A 21,043-nucleotide genomic window follows, 5' to 3' on the forward strand; every position below is an offset into this window, starting at 1 on the left:
GGACCGGGGTTCGGACGGCTTCTCTCCCCTGTCTCGCTCGCGCGTCCACCGGGTCGGGGCGTGGGTCCTCCTTTCGGGGGGACTCGGCCTCGGCTTCGGGCTCGGATGTTGAGGCGATGGATGTCGGGGAGGTTGAGGAGGCTGAGGGTGCTTTTCGTTTTTCCTCGCGGGAAGTGCATCAGAGAATAGCACAGATAATTCCCCAGGCCGCATTCCCGACTAGCCGTCCGGACTCGTCTCAGTTCCGCCTGCCGGGTGAGGCGTTTGCTCCTAGGCATACTCCCGTCGCTTGTGCAGGATGTGATGGATCCCCTCTTCGCTGGTACGAGGTTGCGCTTCGATCTGCCGGAGCTTGTCCGCCGTTACCAGCTGGGAGGCGACTCTCTCTATTCCTTGTGCCGGTGGTGGACGAGTGTGTGTATACTTTGGTCACCCTCTGGGGAGGCCCGGCTTCCTCGGGTGCAACTCCGGCTGCCAAACAGGGGCAGTTAGTTCCACCGTTTGCCCAGTCGGGAGCCCCTCTGCGGCAGGTTACCGGACCTACGAGGAGGTTTACGGGAGGTGCGGGTGGTGGTCCACACAGCCTGGGGACGTTTCCTTGCTGGCCCTTCCGTTTCGGCTGGGGGCGACGTTGTCGGCCGCTGGGCAGGAGTAGGAAGAGGAGCCGCGCCGCCAAGGGCAAGGGGAAGGAGCGGACCTCTGTGTCCGGCTCACAGCAGCCTTTTCGCAGGCGCGGGGGGTCTGCCCCGACTCCCTGCTAACTCCCTCCCTGTCACACCCTGCCTCATATCCCAGTGGGGGGTAGCCTCTCTCTCTTCCTACCCGAGCGGGGCAACACGAAATACTTGGGTGCTGTCCACCATTCGTGTTGTCCATCTACTGCTGTGGAAGCGAGGCCCGCCAGACTTTGTCAGCATAAGGCGCACTCCGGTGCCGGCCTGTCCGACCAAGGCGGGTATTCTGCGTGACGAGGTTCAGGCTTTGCTGGACAAGTCAGCGATAGAGCGTGTAACCCAGGGCGAGGAACAGGCGGGGTTTTACTCCACGTACTTCCTCGTTCCCAATATGACATATGTTGCATTTAACCACTTTCTAAATGGCATCGTGTAATCATAGCTTTCGGCCGTGGGAGCCGTGCCAATTTACACTCATCAGAGGGGTACACAAAGTACGCAGTCTAGACTACCAGTTGTCCGACTTTCATTTTTGTGGAAGTCACGGTGGCTGAGCGGGCTAGGCGGCTGACTTTGTGTGCTGGGGATTAGGTGCCTGACTCTGAGGGTGCGGGTTCGAATCCCGGATGGGACTCAACCGAAAAAAGTACTAGAATTTGTACTTTACTAAGAAAGTGAAATCCCAAATATGACATATGTTGCATTTGACCACTTTCTAAATGGCATCGTGTAATCATAGCTTTCGGCCGTGGGAGCCGTGCCAATTTACACTCATCAGAGGGGTACACAAAGTACGCAGTCTAGACTACCAGTTGTCCGACTTTCATTTTTGTGGAAGTCACGGTGGCTGAGCGGGCTAGGCGGCTGACTTTGTGTGCTGGGGATTAGGTGCCTGACTCTGAGGGTGCGGGTTCGAATCCCGGATGGGACTCAACCGAAAAAAGTACTAGAATTTGTACTTTACTAAGAAAGTGAAATCCCAAATATGACATATGTTGCATTTGACCACTTTCTAAATGGCATCGTGTAATCATAGCTTTCGGCCGTGGGAGCCGTGCCAATTTACACTCATCAGAGGGGTACACAAAGTACGCAGTCTAGACTACCAGTTGTCCGACTTTCATTTTTGTGGAAGTCGCGGTGGCTGAGCGGGCTAGGTGGCTGACTTTGTGTGCTGGGGATTAGGTGCCTGACTTTGAGGGTGCGGGTTCGAATCCCGGATGGGACTCAACCGAAAAAAGTACTAGAATTTGTACTTTACTAAGAAAGTGAAATCCCAAATATGACATATGTTGCATTTGACCACTTTCTAAATGGCATCGTGTAATCTTCCCACTCTCACCCAGCCTTCTACATCGGGGACCTCTGCTACGAGCACTCACCCGTTGGATGTCCGTAAGACCCCAAGGTCTATATCAAACGAACACAAGGTATCCGTACGGGTACCCATCAGCTTGAGGTTTGGCCGGTCGGTTCTCTCCAGTGGACAGTGTCCTGCCACCCTGACCGAGTGAGTCTTGGTTACTTGGCAGTCGATGCTGCTGACCTACTGTGTATTAATGCCTGTCTCCACTGTTGACATGTCAACCTGTGACTGCGATCTGACTAGATTTGTTGTCAGTCTTAATTGGGTTTTTCCCCTTTCGGTGCTCTCTATATGATTCACTATGTGGGCAGGGCGACTTTGACACTTTTTACAGTGCTCGCTTATCATGCTTAGCTCTGAGTCAGACTTGGTGCGGTTGCTCCCTGTTGGTTCTCTCCCATAATGCCTCTCGCGGAAGCTCATCAGGAGTTTGACACAGGTGAGTCTTTGTTGCATGTGTTAATTTTGGTAATTACGATCGCTAATAATTCCATACTGTACCAGAATTCCCTCCTCCCTAGCCTCCGGTCTTATTATGCATATGTTATGCATATGTACCCCAAGGACGATCTCTATGAAAAAGAATAAGACAAACCTGTAGAGGTTTTCAATTCTTTGAAGAGAATCGTCCTTGGGGTAGGGCCACCCACCTCCCCGCAATTCTGTTCCCAGATTTATATATCAGCAGAAGGAATGATGATACGGGCTTGGATGCTTACCTGGTTGCCTGCGCATGCGCAGCAGAGGGGTGACTCCACATGGTTAGGGGCCGTATAATGAACAAAAAAGACTTTTTGTTTATCGTACAATATTTTATTAAAACATTGATACAACTGTCACGTGACATTTTCCGGCAGCAGAAAATGCATATATGTACCCCAAGGACGATTCTCTTCAAAGAATTGGAAACCTCTACAGGTTTGTCTAAGTTTTTAATAAATAATAATAATAAGAAGAAGAAGAAGAAGAAGAAGAAGAATAACTAGGATTGCCTCAAAGGCAATACTGACGGTCTTCAGACTTCCTCCATACACCCATGGTGGCTATCTCCACTTGAACAGTTTCTTTTGGTGCCAGCTGGACTGTCCATTGCAGCATTTTATACATTAATTTGGTACTGAGTTAAAACTGCTGACATGAACCCAAATTCACAAACTCCAGAAAAAGAAACATTATGGCACAGTCACATACACAAACTTCTGGAAAGATTAGAGCCTGACATTTCCAGAAAACTAATTGTTTTTATTGTAGACCTAAGAACAGAGGCAACTGGGCAGATTGATGCTCATGCTGTTGATCACTAGACTGCAGCGTAAAACTGCACTCAGTCACTGTAACAGAATCGACTATTTCCTTAACCCTCGTGTATTTCTGTGAACATTCACTGGTAAGCCAGTGTAACGCAGGAATACTGCTGAATGCGGCGTAAAACAATATACAAACTACTGGAAAGATTAGATTCTGACATTTCCAAAATGCTAAATATTTTGACTAGACCTAAGGACAACAGAGTTACGACCTGTTAAAGACTCGACTGTTTCCTTGGCCATTAGAAACCCAGGAAGTGGGCAATGTTATCCGAGTTATCCAAGAAAAATGCCCAAATCCCCCCTTCTAAGTCTTTGTGGCATAATTAGTGACTTTTACATGACCATAATATGAAACAAAAATGTTCTCCAGTTAATCATCTACCGTTTGATACCTTCAAACATCAAATTCATTATGTTTTAATGACATGTTTAAAAACCTTAAAAACTGCGTTTTTAGAAAATTGACCAACTTTCGAGGGCGATAACTCCGAAGCTATTCAAGATATCAATATGTCTTTAATGAATATAAGTAGCCCGGGGTGTGCACTTTCGATCAACATATCAAACACTAGGGTACTGTTCACTGTTCAGGAGGAGGCAAAACTTGCGAATGATGTTGTCTACATTGGGTGAAAATTTGGTTAATTTATCTCTAACAGTTTTTGAGATATTCAGGGTGGAAGAAAATCACATTTTTGGGTTATCTGCCCTTACCGGAAGTCGGGATTTTTTGTTCATTGTATACCTTTCAGCATACTGGCTATCATCCCTGAACGTTTGATCGAAATCGGCCCAGTGGTTAGGTCAGGAGAGTTGGTACAATGTCCCCACAGACATGGGGCTGCATGTAGGAAAGACTGCTTGCTGAATGAAGCTAACCAGATCTTGGGGACAGTGAAAAAGCTTGTTTGGGGATGGAAGGGTTTTGGTTTGAATGTGGTGTGGTGTGATGTGATCAACCAGCTGCTGTTTCACCAATACTGCACCATAACATTCCTGGCTTGGTTCTCAATATTACAAAATATGTGGTCTTCTGGAAGCATCAGTTTTATTGCTGGTTTTCTGTACAATCAATATTTACATCTATATCACGTGGGACACACAGACTGTGAAATAAGACAGAAGAAAGACTGAAATAACAGAACAAAATGGTGCAGTAGCCAGTATATCACTCTTGTTTGTGACAGGTTATGTACATCCTGTTATACTGTGAAACACTAAACCATGTTTATCAACAGTCGAGGAGGATATACAAAACATGTATAATGTTAGAAGTATGAAGGAAACCAAAATGATGTGATGCCAGTTGTAAAGCCAGCAGCCTGGCTGTATGTTCCTGTTGTTTTGGCAATTAGTGTATGTGTTAGAGCTAAGATACAGACACTGCTTAGTACATTAATTAAGCAGGACTTCCATTCCACAAGTTTCACCATTCAGACTTTGGAATGTACAACATCCCTGAAATATTCAGGATGACATGCACTGCAGTTTTACCTGCGGTGACTAATGTAGTTATGATGTATATGAAAAGCAGCACCTGGGAACAACCACCGTAAGTATGTTTAGGAACAATACATTATGATGGTGGACAGTGACCAGAGTCGTGGGTGGGGTGATATTATTGGAGCAGTGATATTTCTGTTTGTTAGCTGTATATGAGAGGTGAGTCCAGGGTGACTGGCTGGAGAAGGTGTTTCACACCACAGATCAAGGAGGGTATGAAGTGGACATTTCTAGGATTTCACCCATCAAAAGTGGATTGTGAAACAAATAATGGAAGCAACTGTCCATAGCCTTACACCATTAAGCCACCAATGTCTTGTGACTGTGAATGTTCGGTTTTTTTACCCTCAATTCCTGTACATATTTACATTTACTTGATGTGAAGATCAAGCCATTCCTCATAAATCACAGACACAAGATGATCTGATTGACATATGTACAATGTGAGTGTAAATCTTGAGTCATAAATTACGATAAGTCATATTGAAAGACACCACAACCAGTTCAGATTTGACATTCACACTGCAATGTTTATGCAGTGAAAAGGCTCTCAAATCAAGCAAAATGCTACATGTTTCTCACATAGTGTTTTCAACAGTGCAAGACAATCTATGAGAGGTGAAAGCAGACCTTCAGTTACCTTTTCACATGTTCTACACACACCCCATCTACAGAAACCCTGTCCACTCTTTTACCATTTTACTCTTTTTCTAACATGGTGTATGTCTGTCATTCAGCATAATCAATTCATCTAGCCAGATCATTTATTCAGATGTTCCAGCTGAACGTGAATCTGCTTCATCCAGTCCAGGACTATATAACCCAGTGAGTAGGTTCAGGTCTGTAGGACAACATGATAATGCAGTTTTCACGACTGACGAGGCTCACTGTTTAAATACAGAGTATTCGTCATTACACGTCGACACAACCTACAGGTTCTTGGCAGTCAATGAAGAAGTGTTAAAGAGTGATTGATTCTGTGTATCTGTTCTCTCTGGAGGTGTTCTGGTGGTCTTTGTGTTACTGTCACGGAAACAGCATGTTTGTGGCAGTCTTGACTGCAGTTCATGCCAGCGGCGTAAACAGACTGGATCTATTGGCGTTGTGAAGCTTCCGCTTCTTCTTCAGTCCACCGCCTAGCATGGTGGAGTTGATAGAATCATTAGTGTCACTAGGCTCACTACCTCGCTTCTTCACAAGGGATGCTCTGATCTTCGGCTTCTCAAATTCATCTGAACTGCGTGCGGTGTTGTCACTGGACTCTATAGCCTGGAAGATCCTGCGGGACTTGCCTGTCTTCAGTTGTGGGACATCCACAGGCGTGTCTTCACTGTCCTTGGACTTGTCGTCATCAAAACTGAAGGTGCTGTTCAGTGACGATTGGGAAGTTGCCTGGCAACAGAAGATAAGGCATGACAGCATGTTTAAGATGTTTCATATTACACATTACTGTCAGTGACTTTTTATATCACAGTGCCCTGCATAGGCTGAGCCAGAAAACAGGTGCTTGATATCATGAACAACATCATGGATGAACAGTGTCCTACAGTCAAGAGGTCACAATGACATGTAATCAGCCAAACCTTCCCACCCAGTCTACTTAAGACACTTTTGATGGGAACTGTCGTTTCTAGGGCTGTGATGGAGTGAGTGAAACTTTAACAACTGGTCTACACAAATACCTACTCTCTACATTTAAGGATTGACTGTGTATTTCTTTCATTGCATTGAGGTATGAAACTAAAAACCAATGTGCAAACTGTATGAATCCATGTAGGATTGCGATTGCGATGCCATGAACTGATGTTCCAAAGTGCACAAGCTCTGGTCGAGGCGTTACGTTATTAACGTTCACGAAAATTTTTGAGTTGTTTGTTTATGTTAACCACAATTTATCACATCAATGTTTGTCCAAAGCTCATTAGGGTACGCCAATGCAAGGGACTTCCCTCGCCGTGTAAAGGTATTACCCGACATTCCTCAGGTCCAATACAAATTTAATTATATGTGAATGAATGAAAGCTTTTAGTTCTTTGCCAGCATTTCTTCAAATCAAAGTCAAACGTGATGAGATCCCCAAAGGTATATATCTTGAAAATTGTACCTTCTTTCCTTTTGGCTGTTTGGTTTGTTTAGTTTTCTTGGTCTTGGCCTTGTACAGGGGTGTTCTGGACCAGTCCTCGTCACTTGTGTCCGACTCCTGTTCAGGGTCATCATCCCATTCATCCATGAACTCATCATATGTGAGAGGCCCCTGGTTCTCTGCAGCCGCTGTTGACTTTTTCTGAAACATTAGACATCCTTGGTAAGACAATGCTCGATGTTCTTTACATAAGACACAACATGAGAGGCTCTATGAGACATCTGGTGAGAAGCTTTACTTGAGACACACCCGATCAGATGGTTATCACCCTTGTGTTTTACGTAAGCCAACCATTACATGGTTTACATGAGACATCCCCAGATATGACTTACCAGGTGTGATGCTTTAGAGGCAACACCATTACATTGTTTACATGAGACATCCCCAGATATGACTTACAAGGTGTGATGCTTTAGAGGCAACACCATTACATGGTTTACATGAGACAACCCCAGATATGACTTACCAGGTGTGATGCTTTAGAGGCAACACCATTACATGGTTTACATGAGACAACCCCAGATATGACTTAGAAGGTGTGATGCTTTAGAGGCAACACCATGACATGGTTTACATGAGACAACCCCAGATATGACTTACCAGGTGTGATGCTTTAGAGGCAACACCATGACATGGTTTACATGAGCTAGAGCATGTGGGACTTAATATGAGTCTCATTGAGACACCCTTGTTGAGACAATGTTGATGAGATGCTTTAAAGGAGACACATTAGGAGGTAGATTTATCTAGACTCTTAAATGTGAAAATCTTGAATGATACGAGGCTACTCTTGACTGACAATTCTGTTTCAACTGTATAAATATCATCAGTGGTGGGAAATATCCCCATTTTGTTCCTGCGGTAAGATGTGCACCAACTGCCTGATCTGGAATGCAGTCACTCACCTTCTGCCTGGTCTTGGGTTTGAGGACTGGGGTGAGGAAGGGGGAGGACCCAGGTTCCGATATGCTGGGCATGAGTGCCATGTGTTTTCCCTGGTACATGGCTCGGGTCAGTTGCTGCAGACAAGGAAACAATAATACATGCTGTAAACTGTGAGAATTCAGAAACATGAGGTTTTCTTGACTGCTATACTCTGGCTACCTACCTACATCCAGTACTTTAACCCTGTGATTCAGCCCCCATTGTTTGTAAACAGTTAATACAAACTAAATGAAGCTGCAAGTCTGCACCCAAACATCCTGTACATAGCACTGCACAATTATCAGCAAAGTCAATTACGAAACCATCGAGAGTCGCATACTATCAATGTATCAATGTTTTTTTTGTTTCTACCATCGATTCATTACTATTGGAGATGCCACAATGGCAATCTATAGATAATTCTGTGCCTAGTCTTTACCCAGCGATTCCGCCTTACTTTCGAAACCCAGGGATTCAGTCTCTATCAGATAACTGAAACAGCAGGACTAAGCAGCGATCATACACAAGATACCATATTGACCACTACTGAGATGGGTTTGTTTACTGAAGAGGTATATTCAGTATTCCGCCTCTAGGATGTGGAAGAAAAGTGGGTCGTGACAGTACAGCTAGAAATACTTCATGACACGATATACTAGGGTCATGACAGTACAGCTAGAAATACTTCACGACACGATATACTAGGGTCATGACAGTACAGCTAGAAATACTTAATGGCACAATATACCGGGGTCATGACAGTACAGTTAGAAATACTTCATGGCACAATATACTGGGGTCATGACAGTACAGCTAGAAATACTTCGTGGCACAATATACCGGGGTCATGACAGTACAGCTAGAAATACTTCATGGCACGATATACCGCGGTCGTGACAGTACAGCTAGAAATACTTGACATGATATACCAGGGTCATGACAGTACAGCTAGAAATACTTCATGACACGATACACCAGGATCGTGAAATACTTCACGCGAGAATGCACTACCTTCTTAAGTCCTTCATTTTCTTCAGTAACTTGTTGTAGCCTGTCGCTGAGCTCGCTGAGTGACTCGATTGTCTTTTCCTAGAACATCAGAACACTCTTACTGAAGGTGTGTATGAAAACATTGGTAACACATGCAAATTGTTGGCTAGAGGAATTCGTTTGCCACTTTGAACAGCATGTCACTGAACTGACTGACAAATGGCTCTCTGCACAGGAAAGAACATGCACTCTTCAAAGGAGCAAATAGGTGACCTGTTACCTGGAATTCTAGTCTCTCTCTTGTATCCTGATCAGCAGACATGTTGGCATCACTGGACACTGAGTTGAGTTTCTTCAGCAGGAACAGCACCTGTAACACAAAAACACCAGTACTGAACAACATGGAGACATTAGGCTCTGTGCTGATATCCATGCTCCATCGAACGGATCAACCAAGTCAAACTAAGAACACTGTACTTATCCACCCACCTTGAGCTCCCTTGTACGTATCCACCTACCTTATGCTCCCCCGTACTAATAACTCCATCCATTGCTCCCCCCTGTACATATCCACCCATCTCAGGCTCCCCTGTACTTATCCACCCACCTTATCCTCCCCTGTACTTATCCACCCACCTTATCCTCCCCTGTACTTATCCCTCCACCCAGTGCTCCCCTGTACTTATCCTCCTGTCTTATGCTCCCCCTGTACTTATCCACCCACCTTGGACTCATGCTCCCTCTGCAGAACAGTTATCTTTGACTCGAACTGGTTTTTCAGCTTGGTGATCTGGTCTTCCATGTGCTGGGCTGCTTGACTTGAGTCCTCGTTTGTTGCTTGAGCCTCCTTAAGCTCAGTCTTGGTGATGGAGATGTCAGCCTTTGCTGACACGGCCTAGAAGGGAAACATCATCAACCAAAAATGACCATTCACTGTAACCAAATATCAATGTTACAAAGGTCTGAGACGACACACACCAGTTCACAAAACATGATCCTCAAATACAGAGAGTTCCTGTAACAGCAGAGCAGCACAACTCAAAACCCTGTCATTGTGAAGATATCTGACTACATATTGAAAGTGTTTCAGTAAATACAATGGTGTGTGAGAACTAGCCAAATGAAGTGTAGATGTCACCTGTTCCAGCAGCCACTTAAGTCCACACTTGGCCTCCATCATAGTGTGCAGGGACTCCCATGCTGACTTCCCCTTGCTGTCTACAACACAACACACAATACAGTTATCTTACTGTAGCACAACATACTGTAGAGAAACAGCTGCCTTACTTTAACACAACACAGTGCAGTGACCTTACTGTAACACAACACACTGTACAGCTGCCTTACTGTAGCACAACACACTGTAGAGAAACAGAAGCCTTACTGCAACACACCACCTTACAGACAGCTGCCTTACTGTAACACAACAGACATAGCTCTCTAACACAAGACACAGTACAGAAGCCTTACTGTAGCCAACACACTGTAGAGAAACACACTGCACACACACAACACACTGTACAGCTACCTTACTGTAACACACCACATTGTACAGACAGCTGCCTTACTGTAACACACCACACACTACAACTGCTGCCTTACTGTAACACAACACACACTACAACTGCTGCCTTACTGTAACATAACACACCATACAGCAGCCTTACTGTAACATAACACACCATACAGCAGCCTTACTGTAACATAACATACTATACAGACACAGCTGTATTACTGTAACACAACACACAGTACAGTGGTGTTTCTGTAGCACAACACACTGTAGAGAAACAGCTGACTTACTGTAGCACAACACACTATGCAGACACAGGTGAATGACTGCAACACAACACACTGTACAGACAGCAGCCTCACAGAAGCACAACACTATACAGACACAGCTGCCTTACTGTAACACAACACAATGTACAGACACAGCTACCTTACTGTAAGACAACACACAGTACAGACACAGCTGACTTACTGTAACACAACACAGTACAGACACAGCTGCCCTACTGTAACAACACACTATACAGACACAGCTACCCAACTATAACACAAAACACTATACAGACAGCTACCTTACTGTAACACAACACAGTACAGACACAGCTGCCTTACTGTAACTCAACACACAGTACAGACGGATACCTTATGGTAACGCAACACACAGTACAGACACAGCTGCCTTACTGTAACACAACACACAGTACAGACACAGCTACCCTACTGTAACACAGCACAGACAGCTACCCCACTGTAACACAACACACAGTACAGACAGCTACCCTACTGTAACATAACACACAGTACAGACACAGCTGCCCTACTGTAAGACAACACAGTACAGACACAGCTACCCTACTGTAACACAACACACAGTACAGACAGCTACCTTACTGTAACACAACACATAGTATAGACACAGCTGCCCTACTGTAACACAACACAGTACAGACACAGCTGCCTTACTGTAACTCAACACACAGTACAGACAGATACCTTATGGTAACACAACACACAGTACAGACACAGCTGCCTTACTGTAACACAACACACTGTAGACACAGCTGCCCTACTGTAACACAACACACAGTACAGACACAGCTGCCCTACTGTAACACAACACATTATACAGACACAGCTACCTTACTGTAACATAGCACACAGTACAGACAGCTACCTTACTGTAACACAACACACAGTACAGACACAGCTACCTTACTGTAACACAACACACTGTAGACACAGCTGCCTTACTGTAACACAACACACAGTACAGACACAGCTACCTTACTGTAACACAACACACTGTACAGACACAGCTGCCTTACTGTAACACAACACTGTACAGACACAGCTGCCTTACTGTAACAGATAACTGTCAAACACTAATAAATACTAGTGAGAATTTCAGTTCATTCTGTGATTTATGCATGAGTTGGCCATTAAAGCATCTTGCTGACTGACAGTATACTTTAAGTTACACAAGCATATCTATTCTATGAAATATGTTACCAACTACTGTTTTAGATCACAAAAGGATATGAGAGTACAATGACACTATTCCACCAAGTAGAGCTCCACGATTTTTTTGTAGCTTTCATTCTTTTAGACAGAATTACAATGCTATAGCTCCAGGATGACTTTGTAGAGGACCCCTGCTACTATATACAGGACACTATATCCGTATATTTCCATATATATATATATATATATATATATATATATACATATATAACTATAAATCCAAGAAACAACCTACCTTGATCTGCATCAACAATCTTTTGTTGTAGATCTGAAATCTGGATGTTCCTGAAAACAGGTCTCAATAGTGAGATGACACTATCAGTGTGCTAAGATTATCTTTTGTTTGTCCAATCTTATAACAACACCATTTTAAACCCCAATACAAGACTTCTCTGCATAAAGATCCCATGACAACTTAGGGCAGTTGCAAATACACCAAAACCAGTTTGTCATACAAGTTTACTGTGGTGAGACAGATGATGCAGAACTCGAGTGTGGTCTTAGGCTAACGGTCAATGATTTGGGTATTTTGGAACTTTGTGTTTCATAAACATTCATAACTATTTGATAACTAAGGGTGTCACAGTGTTACAGTTACACCAAGTCCCAAGTCTGAGACCTTTTGGAAAAACACTCAACAGTCCAATACTCATTTAAACACTTAACAATCCAACACTTCTTAGACACTGAACAGTCTGATACCAAATGATACAGTCAACAATCTGATAGTCAAGCTCAGGTGTCAGCATAGTATTTTCTAAAACTATCACTTCAGACATGAAAAGTTTCTGATTTCTGAATTAATGGAGGCCTTGATTCTCTCCTGGGGCACATATGGGCAATTCTGCTGCAGTGTCACAAAGATAAATACCTCAACTCAATTTCTGTTTCCAGAGCCGTTATCTGTGAAATGACATTGTCTTGTTCAAAGCTCACATCCTCAGTGGACCCTTCTGAGTTGACCCAGGCCATTTTCTGCAATCAAACATGTAGGTGTCAGTAAAACTCTCTCAGTAATAATAATAATAATAACAATAACAAGGGTATTTATAATTCCACATCACTGAGGGACATGCTCAAAGCCCATATGACATCTATGCATATGCACAGGGCGGACAGTGGATACAGTTAGTGGCAGCGTTGGAAGAGATGCATTTTTAGTCCAGATTTAAACACAGATAGCGTAGGTGCACTCTTGAGGTTAAATGGAAGAGAGTTCCATAATGAGGCAGCTGCATGTGAGAAGGATTGAGAAGGATCCTGAGCCAGTGCAGTGACTTTAGAGCTGGGGAGATGTGAGAACGGAACTTAGTCCTGGTTATGATACGGGCAGCCCTATTCTGTATCCTCTGCAGTCTGTTCACCTGATCTCCTGATATTCCCACGAGTAAGCTGTTACAGTAATCCAGACGAGAAAGTATGAGCGATCTAGCCAGAGTGGCTGTGGTTTCAGCTGTAAGAAGATGACAGATTGATCCTATGTTTCTAAAATGAAAGTGACATACTTTGCAGAGATGGTCCACTTGCCTATTGTGACACACACAAATATCTCCACCATACCATGCCACTAAAAACAAGCTCTATTCACTACAGATCTACTCCACTATACCATGCCACTAAAAACAAGCTCTATTCACTACAGATCTACTTCACTATACCATGCCACTAAAAACAAGCTCTATTCACTACAGATCTACTCCACTATACCATGCCACTAAAAACAAGCTCTATTCAGAAAGGAGCACTACCACAAAATTCAGTCGAAGCCAAAGTTGTTGGGCACCAGTACCCCACCAGACTTATCTAACAGGAAACAGTGAATGATTCTATAATTCTGCTCCAGAAAAGAGCACTACTAATAAATTCACTCAAAGTCAAACATACTGCCATGAAAACGCTAAAACATTTTATTCAGAATTGCACCTGTACACCACCAGACATATCCATGTGCTAAGTTTGGATAAGAAATAGTGAATGGTTTTGAAGTTCTGCTCCAGAAAAGATCAATAAGCATGGAAGGACACATGGATGGATAGAGCTCATTTTAATTTCCGTCTTAAAACACATAATTAATGGCTTCATTCTTTATAGATAAACACTTGTGGTTTGTATATTGGTAGTCTTTTGAGTCTAAATGTTAATTTAGCAACATACTCACTTTCTTTGGGGGTGTATCATCCAGCTTGGCCTTGAGGTCGGCCAGCTGTGCAGCGAGTGTCTTGCGGCCAGCCAGCAGACTGTCCAGGTGATACTTGGCCTCTCGGATGCTGACCTGCACGTCCAGCTCCTGGCTGAGCCAAGCCTGTGACACACAACTTCATCATACATACCCGATGGACCATGAGGGTTTTACATGTACACAAGAATCTGTCACATCAACAAGGAACAGTGCTACACCACTGTAAATCACTTTGAATACAACATATTAAAAAATAGATGGCCCCTTTAAAACAGCTGTTGTCTGCACAACATCTCAATTAGTCTCCGCAATAAATACCGAAGACAAAGAATCACATAAAAAACAGACTGCTCCTTTTATCACTATAATCACTTACAAAGACCCCTCCCTTGACGGCCACACCCAGCCACTGACCCCTTTAGTAACAACATCCACATACAGACCTTTCCCTTCATCATCACATCCATCTAATGACCCCTCCCTTTATCACCTTTCCCTTAACAACCACACCCACTTACTGACCCCTTCCTTTATCACCACACTCACCTACTGACACAGGTACTCAAGCTATTACGAGGATTACATATTTTTTAAAAACTATAAAAATTTTGAGATGCGCTCCCCCCTACCCCGACTTGAAACACTTCAAAGTACAATACATCTAGGCAAGGCTGGACAATTCAGTGTACCCTACCTGGCTGCTTTGCCGATCGCTACGCTACCATCTCATGCAACCAATTAAAACTTTATCTAAACATAGTCATGAGCAACTGGCCTTTCGATCAACACTCATGACACCTATCAGTTCTTGTAATTTCTACAAGTTGATTGAAAGCTGATTTTGACCCTCAACTAAACGATCTTGACACAATTGGCAGACAATAGCAAGCGCCAACCAATGAGAGGGCTTGCTTTGGCCACATCCCCTTTATGTGGTTTTCTTCTATCACCACACCCACATACTGACCCTTCCCTAATCACTACACCCAGGCACTGACCTCTCCCTTTATCAAAATAACCACTTACCAATCCGTCCCTTGATGACCATACCCAGCCACTCTATTAACACACCCACCTACTCTCCCCTCTCCTAATCACCACACCCACCTACCGAAAGCCCCCATCACCACACCCACCTACTCTCCCCTCTCCTAATCACCACACCCACCTACCGAAAGCCCCTATCACCACACCCACCTACTCTCCCCTCTCCTAATCACCACACCCACCTACCGAAAGCCCCCATCACCATACCAACCTACTGACTCCTAATCGCCACATCAAGCCACTAACCCTGACTCTGTTGCCAATGCTGCTGCCATCACACTTGTTCAGCTGTTTACTCCTCTCCTCCATCACTGTCTTCTGTCGTGCCAGGGCATCCTTCAGCCTCCTGTTGGCTGCAGCTGCCTCCTCCGCCTTCCGTCGTAGGACAGTCTGTTGTTTCTCATGGTTCTTCTGCATCTTCTGGATCTCACACTGTCGCCTGCGGTCCTGGTGACAGACAGGTCATTTGATTACATACCAGAAGTACCAACAACCTTTTCTGAAACAATCTTTTGCAGAGTAAGTACAAGTCATTGTCAATCTAAGCCCATGCACTTAGATAAATAGACACACTGAATTTTGACCAAGATGCATGTGACACTGAGTACTCTACATCCTGATCCGGATTCCTACAACCCATCATGTGACCCAAATGACCCAGATACTATTGACCGATGTGACCAGTGTGACCTACCTTTTGCTGCAGCTGCAGGACCTCCTTATCTTTCTGCTGCTTCCACTTCCGGAATGATTCAGCATCCTCCTTGATCTGCTTCATAAGTTTAACTCGCTGTTGCTTCATGGCCTGCAGACACAACAGACACGCGTCATTAGACAGAGAGACTTCAGGAGGCAGACACCAACACAGACACGCGTGATTAAACAGAGATTATAGGGGAAAGACACCAACACAGACACGTCATTAGACAGAGAGACTTCAGGAGACAGACAACAAAACAGACATGCGTCATTAAACAGAGAGTCTTCAGGAGACAGACACCAACACAGGTGACGGAACAAATTTTATGGATGATCAACTTCTTTATTTTCACAATATCGACGTTTCGGTATGGATTCTTATACCGTTTTCAAGCATATGGGAGGACAAGGTGTAACAGTTTATATACAGGTACATGAGATATTGCTGAGGAGATTAACAATAACAACAACATAACTGAGGAGATGAGATAACACAAAACATCAAAGGATGTAACTTGAGTTGTTGACATAACCAGTAATTAGTGTGAAGCCAGGGGTTGGGGTGGGGGATTACAGTGTTGAGGAGACCAATTAATAGAGAATAGTGACAGAAGCCAGAGATTAATATTTCTTGATTAAAGTGTCGAATTGGTTAGGTAGAAATATACCCTGATCCCTGTTTATAGAAGGGCTGTATCTGCGTATGTGAATTGCTTCGGCCAATTTTCTCTGCTTGTACTCTGGAGAGTGTTTTGATAGTGTCCCAATTGGTCAGGAAATTTGGTAATGTGTTACGAAATGGCTGATTTTTTGTCTGCTTTGTTTGTTGATGTCTTGTGTTCTTCTAAAATGCCTCTAAAACAGTTTAGACACCAACACAGACGCATCACTAGACACACAGAGTGACTTCAGAAGACAGTCACCAACAGAGACACGTCATTAGACATAGGGAGACTTCAGTACAGATACACCAACAGTCATGTCAGTTGTCAGATCAACACCGGCATGTTGTCAAACACAGGGAGACTTCAGAAGACAGACACCAACACAGACAGACTGCAGACACACTATTAGACACAGGCACTTAAGAGAGTTCCTAGGAGGACAAATTAGTTCAATACACCAGGAAAGTGATCTATTGTAAACTATACAATGATCCAAGTGTATTACAAGCATTCAATGAAGGCCAGTAGTGTACTATACTCCGACTTGTGCTATATTTAGACTTACACTAGATTTAGAGAGATCAGTCTGGAAAGAGCAACAATCATCTGCCTTAGTGTGGAACTTTCAAGACTCTTTATGCTTCACATCTCACATTACATGTGAACCCACTAGATGACCAGCATTTTGTGTGATTAGTCCATAATTTGAATACTCTGGTGGGATTATTGTTACCATCCTTCTATTCATCACTACAATAACTGCCTTTGTATCATATTACATCCATTACATCTCATTTCTTTGCTGTTTGTTCATTCCATTTCTGTTTTTTTATTTGCAATTAACTTTCTAGTTTCAATTTGGCAATCAGCATAAACAATGATAAAGCACATATTGTACCTGGATGTCTGTGTTGAGCTTAAGAACCTGCTTGTCTGACTGCTCCTTCAACTTCACCATCTTACTCTGCTCCACCATCTTTTTCTTCAACTTCGCTATCTGTGTCTCCAACTCCTGCATTCGCCTCCGACGCTGCTCGCTGATCCTGGACATAGAATGCAGCACTAACAGAACACTTCCACGTACAGGCCTCCAGCACTAACAGAACACTTCCACGTACAGACACACAGATGTACAGGCCTCCAGCACTAACAGAACACTTCCACGTACAGGTCTCCAGCACTAACAGAACACTTCCACGTACAGACACACAGATGTACAGGCCTCCAGCACTAACAGAACACTTCCACGTACAGGCCTCCAGCACTAACAGAACACTTCCACGTACAGGCCTCCAGCACTAACAGAACACTTCCACGTACAGGCCTCCAGCACTAACAGAACACTTCCACGTACAGACACACAGATGTACAGGCCTCCAGCACTAACAGAACACTTCCACGTACAGGCCTCCAGCACTAACAGAACACTTCCACGTACAGGCCTCCAGCACTAACAGAACACTTCCACGTACAGGCCTCCAGCACTAACAGAACACTTCCACGTACAGGCCTCCAGCACTAACAGAACACTTCCACGTACAGACACACAGATGTACAGGCCTCCAGCACTAACAGAACACTTCCACGTACAGACACACAGATGTACAGGCCTCCAGCACTAACAGAACACTTCCACGTACAGACACACAGATGTACAGGCCTCCAGCACTAACAGAACACTTCCACGTACAGACACACAGATGTACAGGCCTCCAGCACTAACAGAACACTTCCACGTACAGACACACAGATGTACAGGCCTCCAGCACTTACACACAGATGTACAGGCCTCCAGCACTTACATAACACTTCCACTTAAGACACACAGTTATAAAGGACTCTAGCACTTACAGACACACAGCTGTACAGGCCTCCAGCACTTACACAGCATCTCCAGTTATAGAGACACAGCTGTACAGGCCTCCAGCACTTACAGATGCACAGCTGTACATGCCTCCAGCATGTACCGATACAGAGCAGTACAGGCCTCCAGCACTTACAGAGCACTTATCCTTACAGACACACAGCTGTACAGACCTGAACTTACAGAACACTTCCACATAGGCACTTACATTTCAGACACACAGCTGAACATATCATCAGCACATACAGCAGCACAGACAGTCAGCTGTACATACCATCGGCACATACAACAGCAGATACAGCTGTTCAGACCATCTGTACCTTCAACAGTAAATACAGCTGTTCAGACCATCTGTACTTACAGCAACATACATCTGACTGAATACAGAGCATCATCATATATCGTACCTGTAGTAGCACTGACTTTACCCTCCAAGCTACAGGACTTACTTGTTGGCTGCTGAGTTCATCTTGGCATCCATAAGGGCATGGGAGAGACTCTCCTTCTCTTTCTGCAGGTCTGAAATTTCTGTCTCCAGTTCCTTCATTGAGAGCTGGATCACAGAGCAGACAGATGTAGATGCAGGTTTAGAGTACATTGTTATAGGGCAGACCAATGGACACATGTCTAGAGCACATAGGACAGACAGAGACGTGTCTAGAATACATCATTATAGGACAGACATACACATGTCTTTATCACTGAACACCACAGTGTTCTGACATCCAGGCACGACCCTACACTGAAACATCATGGTGTTCCACTGACATTAGACCCAACTTTCACTGAACACCATGGTGTCCATTTACCTCTGGGACCTCTTCAACTGACCTCATAGTGTTTCTTCATGGTCTCCATCTTGCCATCATTGTCGGTCATCTGTGAGGCCAGCTCCTCCTTTTTGGCCAGGAGACGGTTCAGCTCCTGAAGCTCCCTGTTCATCTGAGCTTGCTTCAGCACATGTTGTGTGGAGATGGCACGGCTGTCTGGCGTCGATGGCAGAGGAGCTCCGTCATCATCCTGCCAGTGATAAAAGATGTGACAATGTCAACACAAACATACAATGAGGAAATAGCTGCAGTCTTACTGAGCAAACAGATCCTTCCATAATTGATAGCCTTAGAAAATATATCATAAAGGGATGGTGGCAGCATTCATAACAATTAGTTTGTACAAATCCATACAGTAGATCAAATATACGTGTGAAGACCAACCCACAAATGTTTGTCAAACTTCTAAGTATTGTCACTTGCTATTTTCAGGCATATGAGTACTAGTTCCCACTGAAGCAGCACACAATAGAATATTTCAAGTGGGAGTGGAATATCCAGTGAGCATCAGTGACATCTCCAGGATATACGTTCTGATAAATCTCTAATATACCCTAGATGCATCTACGGCCCAATAATTTCATCACCTCCCTTTGATGGCTCCTCATTTTCAAAGCAGAAAATCAGCTAAGCCACCTTTATGAACAAGCTTGCCAGTGTCAACAAAGATAGCAGTTGCAGCTGTGAAGGTTTGTTCACAGTGTGACTCACATTTTGGGGAAACAAATCGTCAGGTCCGAAAACTTTAAAATATATATGCAAGAACGCCTATTTCTTTCAGAGCTCCTCTGCATGATTTGTGTTGCCAAGTTTAATCTGTTAGATAATTTAAAAAGCGAAAGTGAGTTGTGAGTGGTATGCTCAACCTCCCAGTGTTGACACCTGATTGGAGAAAAAGCCTCCCAAGGCAGATAATAAAATCGGACCGAGCCATAGATGCATCCAAGGTATAGTGGAGATTCTTTCAAGATATGCCCTGGTGATATCGAGGATGTCCAGTGAGAAGAGGTGTACCATCAGCTGTAACATCTGCAAGAGGAACTAAATGGCCCCATTGTCACACCCAGCTGGAAGACAAACAGACACCTACCTCGGGCTCAAGGGGTTCATCAATCAAGTCATCACTTCGTTCCTCCTCTGACTGAAACACGGAAAAACAGAAATATGTGTAATATAAAAATAAAACCATACAGCAAAACTGTGCCTTTGTACTCAGTTCATGCCACATGTTAAAGCATCCCAGCCTTTAAACGAGCGACTCTCCTGACATTGTCTGCCTGTACATGTAAACAGAACTAAAAAACATAATATGGCATATCTGGGGTTGCGCTTTTTTTTTCAGTTGAGTCACATTTGGGATTCGAACCCGCACCCTTAGAGTCAGGCACCTAACTGCCAGCGCACAAAGTCAGACATATGGCATATGTTACACTTGACAACTTTCTAAATGGCATTGTGTAATCATAGCTTTCGGCTGTCGGAGCCATCCCAATTTACACTTATCAGAGGGGTACATAAAGTATGCAGTCTAGGCTACCAGTTGTCCATTTTTTTGAGGAAGTCGCTGTGGCCGAGGGGGCTCCAAATAATCAGTCCAAGAGACGCACAGCTGCTACTCACATCTGTCCTGACATTGTCTGCCAGTCTCCGTAGCTTCTCCAACTCCTCCTTCATCTGGGGGTTGCTGTCGGCATCGATGCTCTGACTCAGCAGCTCAAAGTCCACTCTGTGTAATGAGTAGAGAAACATTCCAAAACATCAGAATTATCTCAGAAAATAGAAATAGACATGAGCTAGTGTACTCCATCATTTACCC

The 21,043-nt window shown here is 44.1% G+C and overlaps 1 protein-coding gene and 1 long non-coding RNA gene across 2 annotated transcripts in view; one reads left to right on the forward strand and one right to left on the reverse strand.

The window, feature by feature from the left end:
• The first annotated feature begins 2,322 nt into the window (after positions 1 to 2,322).
• On the forward strand, positions 2,323 to 20,425 carry LOC137274688 (uncharacterized). The gene is made up of 2 exons (XR_010956191.1): positions 2,323 to 2,479; positions 19,660 to 20,425. It is a non-coding gene; the product is annotated as an uncharacterized lncRNA (long non-coding RNA).
• Positions 3,117 to 21,043, reverse strand: part of LOC137274687 (chromosome-associated kinesin KIF4A-like) — a 37,883-nt gene continuing 19,956 nt past the window's right edge. Inside the window, exons 12-28 of the mRNA XM_067808028.1 lie at positions 20,848 to 20,953; positions 20,318 to 20,368; positions 19,229 to 19,417; positions 18,847 to 18,950; positions 17,432 to 17,576; positions 15,864 to 15,974; positions 15,416 to 15,616; positions 14,102 to 14,245; positions 12,815 to 12,918; positions 12,179 to 12,228; positions 10,049 to 10,128; positions 9,635 to 9,805; positions 9,191 to 9,280; positions 8,932 to 9,009; positions 7,902 to 8,015; positions 6,958 to 7,137; positions 3,117 to 6,245 (exon numbers count right to left, since the gene is read on the reverse strand). Of these exons, the coding sequence (XP_067664129.1) occupies positions 5,919 to 6,245; positions 6,958 to 7,137; positions 7,902 to 8,015; positions 8,932 to 9,009; positions 9,191 to 9,280; positions 9,635 to 9,805; positions 10,049 to 10,128; positions 12,179 to 12,228; positions 12,815 to 12,918; positions 14,102 to 14,245; positions 15,416 to 15,616; positions 15,864 to 15,974; positions 17,432 to 17,576; positions 18,847 to 18,950; positions 19,229 to 19,417; positions 20,318 to 20,368; positions 20,848 to 20,953 (2,245 nt within the window). The 3' untranslated portion in view covers positions 3,117 to 5,918. The remainder of the gene's footprint in view (positions 6,246 to 6,957; positions 7,138 to 7,901; positions 8,016 to 8,931; positions 9,010 to 9,190; positions 9,281 to 9,634; positions 9,806 to 10,048; positions 10,129 to 12,178; positions 12,229 to 12,814; positions 12,919 to 14,101; positions 14,246 to 15,415; positions 15,617 to 15,863; positions 15,975 to 17,431; positions 17,577 to 18,846; positions 18,951 to 19,228; positions 19,418 to 20,317; positions 20,369 to 20,847; positions 20,954 to 21,043) is intronic.

The sequence above is a fragment of the Haliotis asinina genome, chromosome 2 (genome assembly GCF_037392515.1).
Source record: "Haliotis asinina isolate JCU_RB_2024 chromosome 2, JCU_Hal_asi_v2, whole genome shotgun sequence".
NCBI classification, from domain to species: Eukaryota; Metazoa; Mollusca; class Gastropoda; order Lepetellida; family Haliotidae; genus Haliotis; species Haliotis asinina.